Genomic DNA, 20,399 nt, shown 5'->3' with positions numbered 1-20,399 from the left:
AGGGTGTGGGCGAAGCTGGACCATATCCCTATGGAAGACCGTATACGGGAGTTCCGAGGTCAAGGCCCTAAGCTCTGAGACCCGATGGGCTGAGGTGATAGCCACCAAGAAAGCCACTTTCCAGGACAGGTGGGACCATGAACATGTGGCCAAGGGCTCAAAGGGAGGACCCGTGAGGATAGCACTAGGTTCAGATCCCATTGCGGGACCGGGGCCCTGGCATACGGAAACGTACGGTCTAGTCCCTTCAAAAAGTGGGAGGTCATCTCATGGGAAAAAAACGAGTGACCCTGCACCGGAGGGTGAAAAGCTGAAATGGCCGCTAAATGTACCCTGATGGAGGCCGGAGCTAGACCTTGGGTCCTAAGGGACAGGAGGTAATCTAGAATAAGTTGGAGGGATGCGGATGACGGGGAAGCGCCCCGCTCCCCCGCCTACCTAGAAAACCTAAACCATTTGGCCAGGTAGGTCAGTTGTGTGGACGGTTTTCTGCTCTCCAGCAGAATTCGCTGGACATCCTGTGAACACCTTCCCTCCTCCTCATTTAACCATGGAGCAGCCACGCTGCCAAGTGAAGTGCGGCTAGGTTGGGATGGAGGAGGCATCCCCTCTCCTGGGAGAGGAGATCCGGGCGAAGCGGCAGCCTCCACGGGAGGGCCGCTAACAGTTGCAGGAGGGTCCCATACCAATACTGGCGGGCCCAATCCGGGGCTATGAATATGACCCTCGACCTGTCTGCCTTTACCTTCTGCAGGACCTTGCCTATCAGTGGAAATGGTGGAAAGGCATAGAACAGTTGGCCGGACCACCGGAGGAGGAATGAGTCTGAGATCGCCCCCTTTTCTGCCCCTGACCTGGAGCAGAACTGGGGGGCAGAGACGATTCTGGGCGGTAGCAAAGAGGTCCCCACTCTCGGAAGAGTTGCCGAGCGACCTCCCAGTGGAGTGACCACTCGTTCTGGTGGGAGAAGACCCTGCTGAGGTGATCGGCTCGCGTATTGCGCATGCCGGGTAAGTGAAAAGCCCTCAGAGATATTGTGGGCTATGTAGAATTCCCATAGGTCCAGGGCTTCCTGGCACAAGGCCGAGGAGCGCATGCCCCCTTGCCTGTTGATGTAATACATCGCGCCTGTATTGTCCATGAGGAGTCTGACCATCTTTCCCCGTATGTGCCGGCTGAAAGCTATGCATGCCAGGCGCACAGCCCTGAGTTCCCTGACGTTTATGTGCAGGGACAATTCTCAGGTCGACCATCTGCCCTGGGTTTGGAAGCTCCCCATCCCAGGTCCGAGGCGTCCGACACCTGATCTAGTGAGGGAGAGGTCTCTCGGAAGGGGATCCCTTGTAACATGTTGCCCGGGAGGGACCACCATTGCATGTCGGCCACTACGTTGGGAGGTAACTTGACAACCTTGTCCAGGCCATCTCTGGCCTGGGAATATTGGGAGGCCAGCCAGAGTTGGAGGGACCTCATTCTGAGCCTGGCATGTCGTACCATGGAGGTGCATGCTGCCATGTGGCCCAAGAGTTGAAGGCACACCTTTGCCGTCGTCACGGGGAAGGCCGTGACTGAGGCTATGAGGCTTTTGAGCGTCTCGAACCTGTCCAGGTGGAGAGGCCAAAGGGAAGGACCGTAAACTGGTAGTGGTCCCGTCCCACCAGGAAGCGGAGGAAGCGCCTGTGATCCTCGAAAATATGTATGTGGAAATACGCATCCTGGAGGTCCAGGGCTGCGAACCAATCCCCCAGGTCTAGGGACAGAATAATAGAGGCCAGGGAAACCATACGGAACTTGTAATGGACCATAAACTGGTTGAGGTTCCGCAGGTCGAGGATGGGCCTGAGCCCATCTTTTGCCTTTGGGATCAGGAAATACCGGGTAGTTAAAACCTCTGCCCTGGAATTCCAGAGGTACATTCTCCACCGCGCCCAGGGTTAGGAGGCACGTCACCTCCTGGTCTAGAAGGAGGGCGTGCTTCGGGTCCCCGGGGACCTCCAGGGGCGGAGGGTGTTGGAGGGGGGCCGAAACGAACTGCAACATGTAGCCCTTGAAAATGGTGCTGAGGACCCACTGGTCCAACGTTATACAGGACCATTGCACTCGGAAGGCAGATAAACTGTTGCAGAACACAAACTTTATTAACTGGGGGGCTTCCCTGGCAACAGGCCCGGTGGCCCCCCTCTTCCCCTGCCTCTTGCCCTTGGCGGGCCCAGGTTGCGGGGCCGAGTGGGACTGGCGCTGGGACCTGTGTCTCTGCTCCCTCAGCCTCTTAGGCGGGGGCTCATAGCTGCCTCTAGCCGGAGGAACCAAGGTCTGTGGCCTGGGTTTGTCCTTAGCTGGTGGGACATATAGGCCCAGAGTTTGCAGGGTGGTGCGGGAGTCCTTCATCCCGTGTAGACAGGTGTCTGTCTGATCTGCAAACAGGGCCTTCCTGTCGAAAGGCAAGTCCTGCATGAGGGACTGGGACTCCGTGGACAAAGGCCATCGAACAGGCTGCTGTATCTGCCGTGTCCGAAGCCGCTTGGAGGGCCGCTTTCGCTGTGCCTTCGTCGACCAAAGCTCTGAACTCCTTCTTGTCCTTTTCCTGAAGAAGAGGTTCAAACTTTGGCAGAGACCCCCACAAGTTAAAATCATACCGGCTCAGGAGAGCTTGGTGATTTGCCACCCTGAGCTGGAAGCTCGCTGATGAATAAACCTTCCTGCCGAAGGTATCCAGTCTCCTGGCGTCTTTATCCTTGGGGGTGGGCGCGGGTTGGACATGCCTCTCTCGGTGGATTACAGACCCCACCACCAGAGAGTTGGGTGCCGGGTGAGAGTACAAATATTCGTGCCCCTTTGCTGGCACAAAGTACTTTCCGCCTTTTTAGAAATAGGCGCCAAGGACGCCAGGGTTTGCCAAAGCGAAGTCGAGATATTGGCCATTCCTTGGTGGAGAGGTAGGGCCACACGGCCCGGTGCCGAGGAGGACAAGACGTTGAACAACGTGTCTGACGGCTCTTCCATCTCCTCAGCCTGGAGCTGGAGATTCGAGGCGACCCGCCTAAGGAGCTCCTGGTGAGCCTTAAAATCTTCCTGCAAGGCGGGTGGTGGCAACGCAATGGATTCCTCCAGTGCCGGTGATGGGACCGGATTTCCCCCAGGGCATCAGGCGGTACCGGTGGTTCCACCCCCAAGTCCGAGCCCGGGTGCGGTGCCGGTTGACTTTTCGCGGTGCCGAGGTGGGGACGTCGAATGTACCTGCGATGCCCCGGCCACCGAACAAGGTCTTGCTGGTGCCGGTAGTTGGGGCCAAGGTGCTCACTGACACCACTGGCCTTGCCAGGGTGCCCCTTGCCAGTGCCCCACTTGGGGACCTAGCGGAGCCACTTGATCATGTGGGACGGCGCAGCCCGGGGATGGGCAGCTGGGTGCCAAAGCCAGAGTCGCTGAAGAGCGCACGGTGCCGTGTGAGGGACGGGAGCATCCATGGCCATGTCGGTGCCGGCCTCGGGATTTAGATCTTGATGAAGAAGACCTGTACCCGTCAGAGGTACTGCTTCCAGATTCCCCACGGCGACCATGGCTACGACACCTGCTCCTATAACTCCGGTAGGAAGGGGAGCGTCGACGCCTCTTGTCTCTGTGCCTGCGACCCCTCCGGGTAGTGGAGGACCCTCAGGACTCCCTCTCAGGCGAATCGGCCAACGGAATGGAAGTCTGATGCGGGCTATGAGATGGCCTCACCGAATGGATAGGCACCTCATCCTCGGAGCAGGGACTATGCCGGACCGGGGAGGGTTGATGAGCTCCCAGCGGCGGCTTCCCTCGGGAGCGAGGGGCCGTCTCGGGCGGTGTGCCCGGCACTGGAAGGGCGAGGATGTCACATGCTGCCTTAGCTGCCTCCGGCGTTGACGGTATTCTCATCACAGGAGAGGCACGCGTGGACGGGACTGGACTACTCCGCTCAGCACGAGTCAGAGGTCTGGGTCCCGAGGTGGGTCGTGGGCTGCCCAACTCGGGTGCGGCCTCACCCCTGTCCTTCTCTCGGCGCCGCTGAGTCTTCCCTTGCTTCTTAGCGGGGGAGCGGTGCCGACTGGTTGAGTTGGGTTGGCGTGTCGGTGCAGGGGCCAATGCCGACTCCATTAATAGGGCCCGGAGACGAATATCCCTTTCACGTTTCGTTCTTGGTTTGAACGATCTGCAAATTTTACAACGCTCACTTATGTGAGAGTCTCGCCCAGACAGTGAAGACACTGAGTGTGTGGGTCGCTTCTGGGCATAGAACTGCGACAGGAGTCACACGACTTGAAGCCTGGGGCACGAGGCATGCCCCGAGCCAGGCAACTAACTAGAGAATCAGACTACTAAGAAGACTTGTACTATTAAAGCTAGAAGCGCTGCAGCAGAGCTGGAGCACAACGTTACGACTATCTTCACTGGCGGCAAGAAGGAACTGAGGGTGGGGGGGGGAGTGTGCAGCTCCCCTTATAGCGTGATATAGAGCCGCCACTCCAGGGGTCGCAGCGGTGCTCCCCCACTACGGGTACTGCTAAGGGAAAAACTTCTGGCACCGGTGCACGTGGCGAGCATGCACACCTACTGTGGAATACACAGGAGCAATCACTCGAAGAAGAACCTCAGTTTCTTGAAATAACCTGTTGAAGTGATGCATGTCAGGATGGGGCGAAGGCCCACGTTGGCCTTTGGGATTAGGAAATATTGGGAGTAAAACCCCTTCCCTCTCAATCTTTGAGGTACCTCTTCCACAGCCCCCACCTGCAGGAGGATCTGCACCTTCTGACCTAGGAACCGCTCGTGAGAAGGGTCCCTGAAGAGGGACAGGGATGGCAGTGGAAGAGGAGGAGTGGCTGAGAACTGAAGGATATAACTGTCCACCACTGTATTTAGCACCCAGTCAGTCCAAAAACAAAGGGGAGGTCAGGATCCAAGGTGGGAACTGGTATAGCACCCTCAAAAGCATGTTTGCATCCACTGGAGTACCTATGCGACCTCAGCAGTGAGGATGGGAGTGACTGACAATGCTTGTAACCTCTGCCTTTGGTACAGATCCTATCTCAGTGGTGAAGCCGAGAAACGGGCTGGTCGTTGAGGCCAGAAGTGCTTCCTTGCAATGGACGGAGCATAGAGGCCCAAGGACCTGAGGGTAGCCCTTGAGCCTTTCAGACCTTGGAATCTTCGACAAGGAGTCTTCGAAAGGGAGGTCCTGGATTAACTGCTGGACCTCTTGAGGTCACCCCAAGGACTGTAGCCAAGAGCATCACCTCATGGACACTGCAGCGGCCATCAGCCTGGCTGCTGTGTCAGCTAAGTCGAGTGACGCCTGGAGAGAGGCTCTTGCAACATTCTTACCCTCCTCTAAGAGGGCAGAGAATTCCTGCCTTGAGTCCTGAGGCATGGAGTCTTTAAATTTGGACAAGGAATCCCACAAGTTGTAATTGTATCTCCCCAGCAGGGCTTGCTGGTTTGAGAGAAGTAGCTGAAGACAACTTGTGGAATAAACTTTCCTCCCAAATAGACAGAGTTTCTTTGCGTCCTTCTGTTTGGGGGTAGCACTTGTTTGGCCCTGTCAATCCCTCTCATTGGCCGCTGATACAACTAGGAACCCAGGAGGGGTATAAGAATATAGGTACTCATATCTGTTGGCTGGCACATAATATTTCTTCTCTGCCCCCTTCAAAGGCAGAGGGAGGGAGAGAAGATGGGGTCTGCCAGAGGGCTTTGACTGGACCCGTTTACCGCCTCGTTAATGGGTAGGGCCACATTAGATGGTGCTGCTGCAGCCAGAATGTCAATGAGGCTATGGAAGGATTCTTTGAGCGCCTCAATCTCTAGCCCCAGGTTAGCACCTATCTGCTTCAGAAACTCCTGATGGGCTCTGAAGTCATCTTGCGGCAACGAGCAAGTTGGTCCCCAGATGGCCTTGTCTGGGGAAGAGGAAGAGGCGGCCTGTACCGGAGGATGGACTACTACTTCTTCTTCAGCCTAAATTACCTTCATGGGGTCCAGGTCCTGCGTATCGGGTTTGGTACCAGAGTGGTCCGGTACCCAGTGGAGCTGGGGTCCTCCTCTCAGAAGCAATCAAGTATGATTGGTGAAAAGATAGACCAGACCAGGTACCAGGGGGAAACCCCCATGCATTCCAGAATGGCCATTGCATAGGCCACTGTCCAGGTACCGGCAGGGGGACCCACACCGAGATCCTGAAACACATAGGATAGGTACTGGTGGTGGCTCTTGGGTTGAGCGTAGGGCTCTACCTCTGGTTCAGACTACGAGTCCTCCTGAGGTGAGCACAGGGGAGCGGTACCCCTCCCCTCACTTCTGTTGTTCGGTGCCAAGGGCCTGGGGACCAGTGGAGATGACCTTAGAGGAAAGGAGGGTCGGCTTGCACCTAGAAGGTACTGAAGGTTCCAGTGCTGGGAAGGAGCTCAGAGCACCATGCTCTCTCCTGCTTGTGCTTATTGGAGCTGGCAGTTGTCCCATCGGAGACAATGGTACCGGGAACGATAAGTCCCTGGCCACTGCAAAAGGCCTCTGGAGTTGAAGGCACCACAATTTCACTGGTAACCTTGATGATTTCCCAATGTTGGAGGGAAATCCTGCATCGGACTCAATGGTGCTGCCACAGGACTGGAGGTAGAGAAGTGGTCTAAGTTGAGTTGTATTCCACTGCCTTGGCTTTGCTTGCCTTTCTATCGGTGTGCTGCTTTTTATGCTTCTTCCTCAGCATCAGAGATGGAGCATGGTGCTGGGACGCACGTGGCACCAGAGGAGCACTTTGCATTGAGGGTGAAGTGCTTGGCGCTGAATCTGAGTTACTTGGCTCCGAAGGAGGTCTAAGAGCGGCTTCAATTAGGATAGCTTTCAGTTTGCTCTCTGTCATCCTTTGTATGAGGCTTAAAGTCCTGACAAATTAGACAGAGCGCTCTCATGTGAGTTTCCCTCAGACACTTCAGACAACTGGAGTGCAGGTCACTCACCCGCATAGGCTTGCCACAGGAGGCAGAAGGTTTGAAGCCTGGGGACCGGGGCATGCCCGGCCCCAGGGGCAAAGGAAGCCCCTCAATGATAAGGGAGGGGTTCTAACTAGCTACACTAGTACTATTTAAAATATTTACAGTACAACTATACTAAGACTAATTAACTAAGATACAGAGAAGAAAAAACACTGAAAATGTCTTGCTGAAGTAAGAGGAGTTGTTCCAGCAACCATTACGGGCGGTTAGAAGGAACTGAGAGAGTGCAGGGCCAGTAGTGCCCCTTATACCAGCACATAAGTGCACAGCACCAGTGAGTGCTAGAGCCAGCACAACAGGTACCATTAAAGGAAAAATCTCCAGCAATGGTGCACACAACGCATGCACACCTAACATGGAATGGACATAAGCAAGCACTAGAAGAAGCACAACCCATAGGAGACTACAGCTCATTTTCCCATAGCGGCATTGGCTCTTAAGTTTTAATAGTAGTTAAAGAAACTTTTGCTACTAAATTAAACAAAATATGACTCAGTGTGTGTAGGGAGTACAAAGATCTATCCATTATGATGGAATCTATTTCCACGTTTTTCAGAGTGCAACTAAACTTAAATATATGTATAGAGACATCATCAGGGGTGGGCAAACTTTTTGGCCCGAGGGCCACATTGGGGTTGCAAAACTGTATGAAGGGCTGGGTAGGAAGGCTGTGCCTCCCCAAACAGCCTGGCCCCTGCCCCCTATCCACCCCCTCCCACTTCCCACCTCCTGACTGCCCCTGACCCATCCAACCCCCACTGCTCCTTGTCCCCTAACCACCCCCTCGACCACAACGCCTATCCAACCCCCCTGCTCCCAGTCCCCTGACTGCTCTGACCCCTATCCACACCCCTGCCCCTTGACAGGCCTCCCAGGACCCCACCCCCCATCCCCGTCCCTTGACCCCTATCCACACCTCTGCCCCTGCCAGGCCCCACCGGAACTCGATGCTTATCCAACCACCCCCCAGACCCTCTGCCCCATCCAACTGCCCCTTGCTTCCTGTCCCCTAACTGCCCCCCGGGACTCCCTGCCCCTTATCCAACCTCCCCACTCCCTGCCCCCTTACCATGCTGCTCAGAGCAGCATGTCTGGCAGCCACGCCTCCCGGCAGGAGCCAGACACGGCGCCGCACTGCCCGGCAGGAGTGCGTAACCCCGCCACCCAGAGTGCTGCCCATGTGGCGGAATGGCAGCGGGGGAGGCGGGACAGCGGGGGAGGGGCCTGAGGCTAGCCACTCTGGCCGGGAAGGACGGTCCTGCGTGCTGCATGTGGCACGTGGGCCATAGGTTGCCCACCTCTGGACTACATCATAAAAATGAAACAGCTTCTGAATGAATGATTCTTAAATGAAATATGAAACTTAAGTCTAACCTGCTTTAGTTCCTGTTCAGCTTGAGGTAATTTTGTATCTAGCTCTTTGATACCAACTATCCTTTCCTTAAGGGTTCCTGAAGCTGTCTTTAGAGCCTCTTTTGTTTTATTTAACTGAGACACCGCTGTATTATGGTGACTGAGGTAGATATCAAGTTCCGATTGGGCTACATCCATCTTAGAACGTGCTTCATTCACTGTTTTGCTGAACTCCATAAGTTCTTTTTCTTTGCCCTGTAGAAATGGACAGTACATTACATTAGAAATAATTAAAATAAAGAAACTGAAAACTGGTGGGATGACTGAGCTGCATAAGGTAATATATTCTATGCATAGCTGAGTGAGAAGCAGCAGCAGAGGAGAGGTAGCATGCTCTTAATCTCTTGAACAGAAAGATATGGTGAATTTGGCATAAATGGGCTCAGTTAAATAAAAACTGGTCCCCTATTGTCATAGTAGAAATCTGAATTGTGAAATTTGATGACAATCAGGAAGAACATATAAACCACAATCACTGCTAGATATCCATTCCCACCGCATCTTGGATTTGGGTCCAGTAATGTACTAAAGTGAAGTAAGGCATTTTGCTCTAATTAAATCAGACTATTTGAGTGATGTGGAAGCCACTGTTGTTTTTCCATCCCAGCTTTATTCCAGTTACTCAACTGGCAAAAAAAAAAAAAAAAAACTTAAAGAGACAGACGCTCTTCATGAATTAAACAGACAAACTGCATGGAGGTTTTCAAATACAAGAAAGAGTACAAAGATTATATAGCATAAAGCCAACTTCACACCCAGACAAGTTTTAAACAAAAATTACAGAATACTAGCTAATTACTGTAGTATTAATTAGGTGTTGAATTTTTTTTTTACCAGCTCTCTTCAAATACTTTGACAGAAGAGTTTTCTGCTGGAAAATACAGTTTAGCTGAAATCCATACATATCATAGAAACAGGTCTATCTCAACTAAATTTAATAGCAGAAAGTTAAAACAATATATTTTGGTATGGTAAAAAGTTTCATTTTGACTACAATAATTTTCAGCATTATTGAAACAAAGTGAGTCAATGGTTTCAAAGTGACATTTTTTAGAATTTCCTTTTTGTTCCAATTCAGAACAAAAACAAATCTTGAAACGTGAGAATTTCCCACAGAATGGAAATTCCATTTTCCAGCCTGCTCTATATTTGAAGCTAGTGCCTGAGAGAGCAATATTCCTGTACAAAATAGCTCCCTTGAAATATCTTTGAACCATCTAACTCATATTAATGTAAAAGTTAACAAAATTAGTCTAAGCTTATGGACATCAAATGTTTCAAACCTCTTTCTCTTTCTGAAGTCCTTGTGTTTCCTGTTTAAGGCTATCCATAACTTGTTTTAATTTTTCTTCTTCTCGCTCTTTTTCCTTTTCAAGAACTTCTTTCTTAGATGATGCTTCACTGATAGTTGTCTCACTGTTGCTGGGTACACATTTAAATTGTTCAACCTGTTAAGGAAGAAATTTTTAATTTTTTCCATTAACTGATACAAAAAAGGAAGTTTATTTTATCTTTAAGCTTTGCCTTCTTATGCTATGGACAATGAGGGAAACCTGAGGAAATGTAAACAACTATGAGCCCTGACATCACGCTGAATAAATCTACTACACCTACCTTCAGGACTGCAAATATCTCCCTGCTTCAGTGATGAAGTACATATATAAAGTATCTCTAAAGGACAGTTTTATTCACTAACATTGCTTTATGTAAGTGAGCAAGAACAAAAGTTTTTTCCCTCTAAAGTTTCACCCTCTAAACTGCTATTTTGCAGGAGACCAGCACTCTAGAATTTGGGCTGAGGCTCCTTGTCGTCTCTTTGGATTTCAGCTGATTGTCAAGCTTTTAATAGTATCACCTCCCAGAAGCCTCACTCAGTTCCAGTCAGAGACTTCTCAAGCACTAATCGAAACAAAATTCTGAACAAAACACACACACATTACTTCGATGGAGTTTCAGATTGGTCCTCCCTTCAAAGAAAGGAAACGTACATGATAGGACTGTAAGAATGACTGAAAAGGAGGCAGATTAGTGTCTCCTGTTGTACTTGGGCTGCATCTTAGGAGAATAATTCAGCTGTCTCCCATAAGACTGTTTTCTCTGGACCTGATAACGGTATGGTTTCATAGAATAGAATATCAGGGTTGGAAGGGACCTCAGGAGGTCATCTAGTCCAACCCCCTGCTCAAAGCAGGACCAATTCCCAACTAAATCATCCCAACTAAATCACCTGTATTTTGTGATACAGGTTCCAGGTGTATATCCCTAACGAGTACTATGTAGCCTTAGAGCAGTGGTCCCCAAACTTTTTACGTCATGCACCCCCTTAACCCTGTTCCCTCCCCCCCCAGCTAGGATTAGGGCTGTGGCTGCTGCTGGGAGTGGGTTGGAACCATGACTGGGAGCCAGTGGCCAAGGCTGGGAGCAGGGCTAGGGGCAGAGTGGGGCTGGGTGGCACTCCTTCCTAACCCCCCATGGGGGCTGGTCCAGAGGCATGCCCCACAGTTTGGGGACCACTGCCTTAGAATCTTTTAAGGAACATAGAATGGTATGCTCACTGAGTAAATCCATCCCTTCAAAGGACTTTTATTGTGATTTGCACATCTCATTGAATGCCCAATGCCTTAATCCATCAAGCCCTTTTCTTTGTCACTACTGTGGCCATGGATCCAGTCATCGTGTCTGAAGAGTCCATTGTTGCTTGAAGGTTGTTTTGGTCATTAAGTTGCCCCCCTGCTTATCTTTCAGTTCTTTTCTGTTCTAAGGTGGGAACTTTGCCAGAAAGGATTTCACTTTCTCTTAGTTCAAAAAAATTATATGTAGCTAGAAGAGCCTAGGGTAATTTGCCCCCTGAGGTGGAGGGGGATGGAGAAGTAGGATTTGCTCTTGAAAAGGTCAAGTTCCTTTGAGTCCTTGTCCTTTGAGGTACTTTTGTTCAATTTTGATTTCTCCTGAACTGCTGAGACAACCAAGGAGCCTGGGTTAGAATGGGCACAGTAGTACTGAAACATTTTTGGAGGGACTTGGTATTGCTTCTCCACACTTTTTGTGGTAGGTGGTATTGTGGCAGGTATTTACCATAGGGTCCTAGCAGGTCAAGCAGTCTATTTATTGGAAAGGTGATTTGTCTGGGCCTGAAGTCGCCAATAAGTTGAGTAACATAAGAGATTTATCTTATGACAGATGTGTCTATTTCTAGAGGGTCTGCAGTTCTCATAACTAGTTATTGAAATGACTGAAAATCTGGTGCTGGTATGGTGGCCACCACTTCGTCAGGTGACGAGGAAGAAAAGTCGTTGGATGGTGAAGCAAAATGTTGTTGCTTCTTCTCCTGATGCTGTTTCTTCCTTTTAAGTGTTGGTGGATGGTCTGGCCTGGCATGCCACTGGGAAGTGTAATTTTTATCTCCTCCTGGAATGAGACAGAGATCTGCTCCTGGAAGTGTGTGAAGGTTGATCTCAGTAAGTCATACAACTGACATGCTGTATGAATATGGCTGGCTTGTTTGATGATGGCCAATCCAATACGATTTCTAATGTAGTTGGAGCTCAGCACTATCATGAGCACCACCAAGACCTTTGGCATTCTTGGCCACAGATCTCAGGGAAGAAGATTCTCTGCTCAAAGGAGAAGAGAACATGTGCCCTAGGGATAGAGAGAGGAAGTACATTTTCTCGAGGGGCAGAGACCAGGTATATAGTGCTCTTGGTCACAGGGTCCACACTGGTGCTGATAACTGTGTTGGTACAGAGATCATTCTGGATTTCTCAAATGACATATCCTATAGTATCAGTGACTCTGCTAAAGGTATCAACACAGAGGGCTATATTATCGATACAGTGGGGGTGGTGGTGCAGAAAGTTTACTTGGTGCTGTGAAGGTAGAAGGCTCCTTGTCACTAGTATTCAATTCCATTTGGGGCTTAGTCGCTTTCTCCCTGGAGTCCTTGTGTGGTCTTTTCTTGTGGGAAGGCACTGAGTTCCATCTGGTGTCTCTGCCCTTATGTTCGGTACCAATGGTTCTGGGCATTACATGTCTGCTGGACATAACATCCGAGAGTGCCTTGTCTGGTGGTATTTTGTGGGCTCTCGTATCCATCTACCCCTTATTTGAGGAGACAGTCACTGATTGCTCCAACAAGTAATGCTTTTGTTGAGCATTCTGTGACTTGCCAGTCCTCAAAGAAAACAACTGGCATTCAAAGCATCTCTTATGCCCATCCTTTAACAGGATTAGACTAACGCAAGGAGGACAGGGCTTGAAGCTTAAGAGCAGGCTATGTTCAAATACCCTATACAGGGGGATCCAACCATCAGAAGCCAGCTCAGATGGGCTGAGCTCATTCACTCTGGTCTTCTCGAGGTGAAATAAAATTGAGGGGTTTTTAAGGGTTCTTGAAGGGTTTACCCAGAGCTAAAGATTAGAGGGTCAGACATTCACTGTGTTCTCTCATGCTACTATGGGCGGCAAGAGGGAAATGAGGGAGGGCAGCAGCCATACAACTCTTTATACCCTTGTATGGGAACATAAGGAGGCACAGGGCACTTGTGCACTACCGTAGGATCCACACTGACATACATTTGAGGAAGACCTAGCAGTTCCTTCACAGGGTTATCTAGGGAACAGCAGTCCAGATGCTAAACTGGTGATCTGCATCACAGAACAGTAGTCCTGATCCTTTAGAAATATATAATTTTGGCCAACACACCCCCTTTTCTTCCTTTTCACAGCTATCACTGCCCTAAAATTTGGGTAATTTTGTATATTAGCCATGGAGGGGACAACACCAGCTGCAGAATAGCTGCCTGAAGAGGCTGTTATTTCTTCAAGAACAGCAGCATGATTTTTTAAAATTATTCTTATTAATATTATTATATGGAATAAACAGCCTAGTTAAGTCCACCCTCACAGTTATGTCACATTTGGAATTCATGTGAAACCAGGAGTTCTGCTCTTAACAGCTATAAACTAACAAACTTCTAATGAATGGTGGCAGTGTTAAGCCCTTCTGTACCCTCTTTGCCGTGTGTGGCTCTATTAGCAACTTCTCCCAATAACTGAAATCAGGAGTCTGTTTCTCCTGAATAAGTCAATATCACCACAGATAGCTACTTACAAGGAAGTACAACTTCCTACACTTACTTACTGGAGATAATATTCACAGCTGTAGGAGAAACACAAAATTTGTAGTGCCAGAAGTGAGCCACCTTGAGTCCAGGACAGGGAAACATTACATTTTTAAACATGGATAGATATTTGAGCCCGGAGGGGACAGAGACAGTAAAATCATTACACTTGCTACAATAGAAGGGATGTTCCGTTTTCTTTGGCAACAATCAAGTTACTACACTCTTAACCAGTTTGGCAATCAACCTGGTAGTTGGATCCATAGGCATGAAGGCTCAAGAAAATGATCTAGTTCCTTAGAAGCTGACTTGCAAAAAAAAAAAAAAAAAATCGATATCATGAGCTTCATTCTCCACTCACTTTAAATGCTAGACAAGATCTCAATTTCTAGTGTAAAACAAATTTAAAAACTTTTCAGGCCTTCTTTTTAACATAAAGCAGCAAAAATTTTCTTTTGTAGGTTATATTAAAAAAACATTAGAGACCCCCCAATCCAGAATAGATAAACAATGAAATATTTGGATAATAGTAAGAGTTGCAAGTTTCATAGATATACCTTTTCTTTATCCTTTTCAAGCTGCTTCAGAAGTTTTTTAGCTTTGCTTTTGGCATGTTTTAGTTTTTCCCTTACTGTAACATCCTGCAAATCCAGCTGAGTAAATTTCTCTTTGTTTTCCTCTATGAACTTTGTAATTTTATTGAGTTTTCTAAAAAGAGAAAAAGGTCAGTCACTTTTGTATTAAAATCATTTTCACCAAAAATTGGTTTAGTTAGCGAACTTCTATGAGGCCCTGAATTAAAAGTGGTGCTGTTTGTTTTTTATAAAAACATCCAGCTTTTTATTACACTCACTATTTCCCTGTAGCACTAGTGCTGCAGAAATAGAAGCACTGACTGTTTGTCAAGCAGCAAAAGCCATGCACAGCTGGGGAAAACAATGTTTTTTCCAATACACGTTTGGCTAGCAATGCTCACTGAGGAGTTCTCATGACCTCATGAGATAGGAGGGAGCCTGACGCTGTAATAAGAATATAGACTAAGTACTGGTAGCCTCATCCATCCATTATGTAGCCAAATCAAGTCTACCATTATTCTACAACTGGATATAGAAATATTATAATTAAACTAAAGAAAAGATGTTAAACTGCTACATACATGTAATAATTCCCAGTCTGAACAGAAGAAGCAAATGCAAAAATAAGCAGGCTAGCTACACCAGATAAATGGACTGCAGTCCCTATATAAAAAAAAAAAATTCAGATGCAAAGACCATTCTCTGATGACAGGAAAGGGATTTGATTGCTAACTATGCATATCATCACCTAGTGATTAAAACATATTTTAGAAAGACATCCAGTCTTGATTTAAAAGCCTCCCAAGTGATTTGAGAATTTATCATATCCCATGGTGCATACCCTTACTGTTAAAATTGACTTTTTCTGTTTAACAAAAGAACTCACCACTTAAAGGATATCTGAATGAGGACATTATTGTCTGGAAAACCTCTGCATTTAGACTCCACTCTCCTGAACTGAGCCCCTTCTGCAAACCAACCAGCTTTTATGTTTGAGAGTCCCTGTAATGGAGTTGCTTGATGAGGTACCAGATTGATCCCTATCTGACCAGCCTGATTGCTTCCTAATTGAGTGAATGAATGCAGGTCCCCACCTACCATCATTTGTTGAGGTGGTTTTATTGAGGTAGTGACAAGGGTGGAATTATTTATTATCCAACCTCTCCAGAAGGCAGGAGTCTCTAGGTGGTCTTGAAGATTTAAAAGAATGTGCACAAATACATGGAGACTCCAGAAAGTTTGTCGCAATTTAGAATGTGTGATAAAAACTTATTAACCTGTTCCGTAACTATTGTTCTTTGAGATGTGTTGCACATGTCCATTCCACTTTGGTTGACTGAGCAGCCTGAGTATGGTTGTCAAAAACTTTCCCCCCTCATTGGTACCCTTGCAATTAGACAAAGGGCAGAGCCACCCCTGACACCCTTTCTTGCTGGAAACTCTGATGCAAAGGGGTAGGAAGGTAGGTCATGGAGTGGACATATGCAACACTCCTCAAAGCACAACAGGTATGGAACAGGTTGGTAAGAAATGGTTATTCACTGTGGGCAATAACTGTGGGTCTTCGAGATATGTCCCCTGATGGGTACTCCAATATAGGTGCACTTGCGCCCGCTGCACCTTTGATCAGAGCAGTGTCTGAACAGCCCACGCATGAGTGTTATTCAGTTTCGTACTCCGTGCTGTTGTTATATAGCACTGTGTAGGTGAACTGCCCTCGGTTCCCTCTCTACCACAAAGCTCCACAGCAGACAACTTCAAACCAACGGGGAAGGAGGGCGGGTAGTGGAGCACCCATAGAGATACACATGTCAAAGAACAACAGTTTCTGAACAGGATGAGCAACCATTTCTTCTTCTTTTAGTCATGTCCCTATGGGTGCTCCACTGTAGGTGACTACCGAGCAGTTCCCTTTAAGTAGGGGGAGCTTTAGAGTCAAGTCTAGTATTGAAGAAAGTATAACTGAGGGCTGGTCTACACTGGGGGGGGGGGGAGAGAGGGAAATCGATCCAAGATACGCAACTTCAGCTACGTGAATAGCGTAGCTGAAGTCAAAGTATCTTGGATCGAATTACCTGGGGTCCACACGGCGCGGGATTGACGGCCGCGGCTCCCCCGTCGACTGCGCTACCGCCGCTTGCTCTGGTGGAGTTCCGGAGTCGACGGTGAGCGCGTTCGGGGATCGATATATCGCGTCTTAACGAGACGCGATATATCGATCCCGGATAAATCGATTGCTACCTGCCAATACGGCGGGTAGTGAAGACGTACCCTTTGTCAAATGCAGTATCAGAGGCTGAACTGTGAGTTATTGCAGGGGTTCTCAACCTTTTTCTTTTTGAGGCCCCCCCCAACGTGCTATAAAAACTCCATGGCCCACCAGTGCCACAACTGTTTTTCTGAACATATAAGCCAGGGCCAGAGTTAGAGAGTAGCAAGCAGGGCAATTGCCTAGGCCCTGTGAAGCTAAGTTGCCCAGGATTTGGCTTCAGCCGCAGGTAAAAGGGCTCAGGGCCCCAGGCTTTAGCCATGCACAGTGGAGCTTTGGCTTTCTGCCCTGGGCCCCAGAAAGTCTAACACTGACCCTGCTTGGTGGACCCCCTGAAACCTGCTCGCGGCCCCGGATCCCTGGTTGAGAACCACTGAGTTTTTGCATGGACCTCTGTACATACCTTTGCTGAGCGCTAAGTCACAGCTCTACATATTTCAGTGATGGGAACATATTTGAGAGAGGCTCTACAGGAGGAAATAGATCTCATACAGTGAATCTGTAAGTCCAAGGGTGCTTGAAGACTACAAGGTTGGTAGCAACAGCTAATGCAGTTGGATATCCACCTGTAAAGTGTTTAGAGACTGCAGACCCTTGTGATCTGTCTGCAATTGAGACAAATCGTTTAGGTGTCTTTCTGAAAGGTTTAGCTGGTAATCCCTCAGAGTTTGAGGATGACTGTTTTCCAGAAAAAGATAAAAAAAAATAAAAAGCCAATTATTGCTGGTGGATCTGCAGGTGGCTATTGAGACCAATCTGGGATCCACCGATCTTGTCACAGTTGGAGCAGACATTTCCCAGTGGAAGGGGTGGATCTGGATCGTTGAGTCAAGCTGCAGTGTATTCTTTCCTCCTTTCCCATTTCCTATTGTCTCTGTTGGACCTTGAAATACTGGGATCCTTGCCACAAGGTCATTTTCCATTTTGGTCGGTCAAGGGCTTGAATTTCCCATAAGTTTATTGTCAATACTGCACTTCATGTTGGTTTTGAAGGTATTTTTGAAGTGGTTTTTTTGCCTGCCTCTCCTCAGTTGTGAGAACATGACCTACTTCAGGAGTCAATTGTCTGGCATTTGAAGAACATAACCAGCCCAACAAACCTGTTGGCAGATGATCATAGCTTCAATGTGAGAGGTTTTGGCTTGGGACAGAACATTGCTGTTGGTGTGTTGGTCTTCCCCCTTGATTCAGAAGATCTTGTGGTACAGGGATAACAATGGACTGGAATCTGAGACGCTTGCTTTGATTCTTGATGTCATGATCTTCAAAGACATGTTCTCTCAAGTATCTGAAAACTGCACTGGCACATTGGAGGCAGTGTTGAATTTCCTTGTCAATGTCAGCTTTCTGCAACAGATGACTGCCAAGGTAAAGGAAGTGCTGGATGTTCTCCAGGGTGTCTCTGTTGATCTGAATTACAGGAGCATGATCCTGGTGATTCGGAGCCTGCTGCTGGAGTACTTTAGTGTTCTAGATGTTGAGTGTCAGGCCGAGTTGGTTGTAGACCTCAGAAAAAATGACAAATTTTTTTAAGATCTTCTTCCAAGTGGGCACACAGGGCACAGTTGTCTGCATATGGGAGTTCATTAACTGATTTACTGATAGTCTGTGTCTTGGATCAGAGGTGACTGAGGTTGAAGAGCTTGCCGTTCATTCTGTATTGTATGTCAAATCGAAATAGAAGCTTGTCAGTGATGAGAAAGAGGATGACAACAAGGAAGATGGAGAATGGGGTTGAAGCGAAGACACAGCCTTGCTTGACTCCTGTCTTGACTAGGAAGGGGTCCATTTCAGATCCAATGCTGACAACTGTCACAAGCATGTGGTCATGGAAGAGGAGAAGAATGGCAACAAATTTTGGCAAGCATCCAAATGGAAGAATTCTCCAGAGAGCCTCCCAATTGAAGGAGTTGAATGCTTTCAAGAGGTCGATGAAGGCCATGTACAGTGGTGGATCTTGTTTGCGGCACTTTTCCTGAAGTTGACAGGCAGTGAAGACGTCATAGTTGGTAATTCAAAATGGTCTGAATCAGCATTGCGATTCTGGGAGGATTTCCGCAGCAAGAAGAAGCAGGTGTTCGAAGAGAAATCTGGTGAGAAGCTTTTTGGAGGTGGACAACAGGGCAATTCCTGTCAAGATAGAAAGCCAGGGCTCTCTTGACATCATGTGTGGGTAACAATGCCTCTTATTTGCCTAGGTGTGGACAGAAGATTGGGAGGTGAATGGATTGGTTAACATGGAACTCTGAAGATATTTTTGGTAAAAACTTGAAGTGTGGTCATAATGTGACCTTGTCTTTGAAAGATAGTGTGAAAACAGGGGTATGCCATAAGGGCTCCTATTTCCCCAACTCATCGAACTGACATGATAGCTACCAGAAATATTGTTTTCAATCGACAAATGGAGGAGTGAGCAGGTAATTATCGTTTCAAGTGGAGATCTCGTAAGACATTTTAGAACCAGATTGAGGTCCCAAACCAGAGTAGAACGTTTGACTGGTGGAAAGAGATTAGAGTCCTCTGAGAAACTTCATTGTTACTGGGTAAGCAAATATGGAATAACCCTCTGTTGGAGAATGGTTGGAAGATGGACTTGAATGGAACTTGAGAACAGCCCTGAGTTTGTTTGTTCTAGGATGTACTCTGTATATCTGACAGCAATGATGTTGTCAGTGGAATGTGTTTGAGGTCACACCAGCGGGCAAATCTTGTCCATTTTTGTTAGTGTGTAAATGGGCTTTTTGCTGTGTAATAGCACTCTTTTTTACTTCTGCTGAATAGATAGTCTCTAATCCCATGAACCATCGACCAGCTACCTTTGAGGCGAAGAACCCCAAGATTGGGGTGAAGGATCTTCCTGCCTTCCTGGGAGAAGAGATGAGGAGCAGCCTGGAGAGTGATTGGTGAGTAAATGGCCAGCTGTATCAGGTAAGGAAACCATGTTTGTCTGGGCCATATCAGGACTATTAGAATAACTCTGGCTTTGTCTTTTTTTATTATTATTTTGGGTAGAACTCTGGATATTAGAGGAGTCAGAGGGAACGCATAAAGTAGACCTGACAACCAGGGAAGGTGAAAGTCATCCCCCAAGGATCAGTGACCCTGCCCACCTCTGGAGAAGACTGGACACATTTCTTGTATACCAAAATGGTGAGCAGGTCTATTGGAGGGATGTCCCTTTGTTGGAATATGTGGTGAAGTATGATGAAAACTATCTCCCACTTGTGGTCTTGAGAGAAGTGCCCACTGAGTGTGTCCGCAGTTACATTCTGAACTCCTGGGTTCAAAATTGCTGAGAGGACTATCTGATCGCACGTACACAATTCCAAAGCTTGACAGCATCAGCGCAGAGGTAGGGGGACCTTTCTGGTTGATATAGAACATGAATGACATGTTGTCCATCATGACCTTTATGTGTTTGCCCCGATTAGTGGTAGAACTGGAGACAGGTGTATCTGACTGCCCTGAGTTCCAGAAGCTTGATGGGCAGAGGGGTTTCCTGAGGCATCCCCCTGCCCTGGGCCACGTAGGTGTCTAAATGTACTCCCTTCCCCAGTAGGGATGCATGCGTTGTAATGATAACTGCAGAGGGAGGACAGATGAAAGGGATTCTTGCACAAATGTTCTGAGGGTATTTCCACCAACGGAGAGATTCCTTTATGAAGGTGGGTATGGATAGTTAGTGTAGGTAGACTGTGTCTGTTTGGTGAATAAACAGCCCTAAGCCACCCTTGAAGGCACTGCATTTGCAGTCTTGTGTGGTCTATAATTAAAGTACCATCTGCCATATGACTCAACAGCTGAAGACAGTTCTTGACTGGAGTTTGAGGAATGATTTGGATTGTATTGATTATGTTGGCTCAGGCCACTAATTTGTGCATTGGAAGGTAGGCTCTTGCTGTTACTGAATTGAGATGAGAACCTATGAATTCTAACTTTTGCACAGGAGTTAAGATGGACTTTTGAATGTTCTATTACAGGCCCAATTTGAGAAAGAGGCCTA

The 20,399-nt window shown here is 48.0% G+C and overlaps 1 protein-coding gene across 6 annotated transcripts in view; it reads right to left on the bottom strand.

Annotated features, from left to right (window-relative positions):
- SMC4 (structural maintenance of chromosomes 4) overlaps positions 1-20,399 on the bottom strand; it is a 103,427-nt gene that overhangs the window by 33,385 nt on the left and 49,643 nt on the right. For all 6 annotated transcript variants that reach the window (XM_026650018.1, XM_026650020.1, XM_026650019.2 and 3 more), the window contains 3 exons: positions 14,110-14,260; positions 9,713-9,877; positions 8,391-8,624 (listed from right to left, as the gene is read on the bottom strand). In XM_026650018.1, the coding sequence (XP_026505803.1) occupies positions 8,391-8,624; positions 9,713-9,877; positions 14,110-14,260 (550 nt within the window). The remainder of the gene's footprint in view (positions 1-8,390; positions 8,625-9,712; positions 9,878-14,109; positions 14,261-20,399) is intronic.

The sequence above is a fragment of the Terrapene carolina genome, unplaced genomic scaffold, assembly GCF_002925995.2.
Source record: "Terrapene carolina triunguis isolate 2854851 unplaced genomic scaffold, T_m_triunguis-2.0 Scaffold88, whole genome shotgun sequence".
NCBI classification, from domain to species: Eukaryota; Metazoa; Chordata; order Testudines; family Emydidae; genus Terrapene; species Terrapene triunguis.
This window is presented reverse-complemented; position numbering and strand designations above follow the sequence as displayed.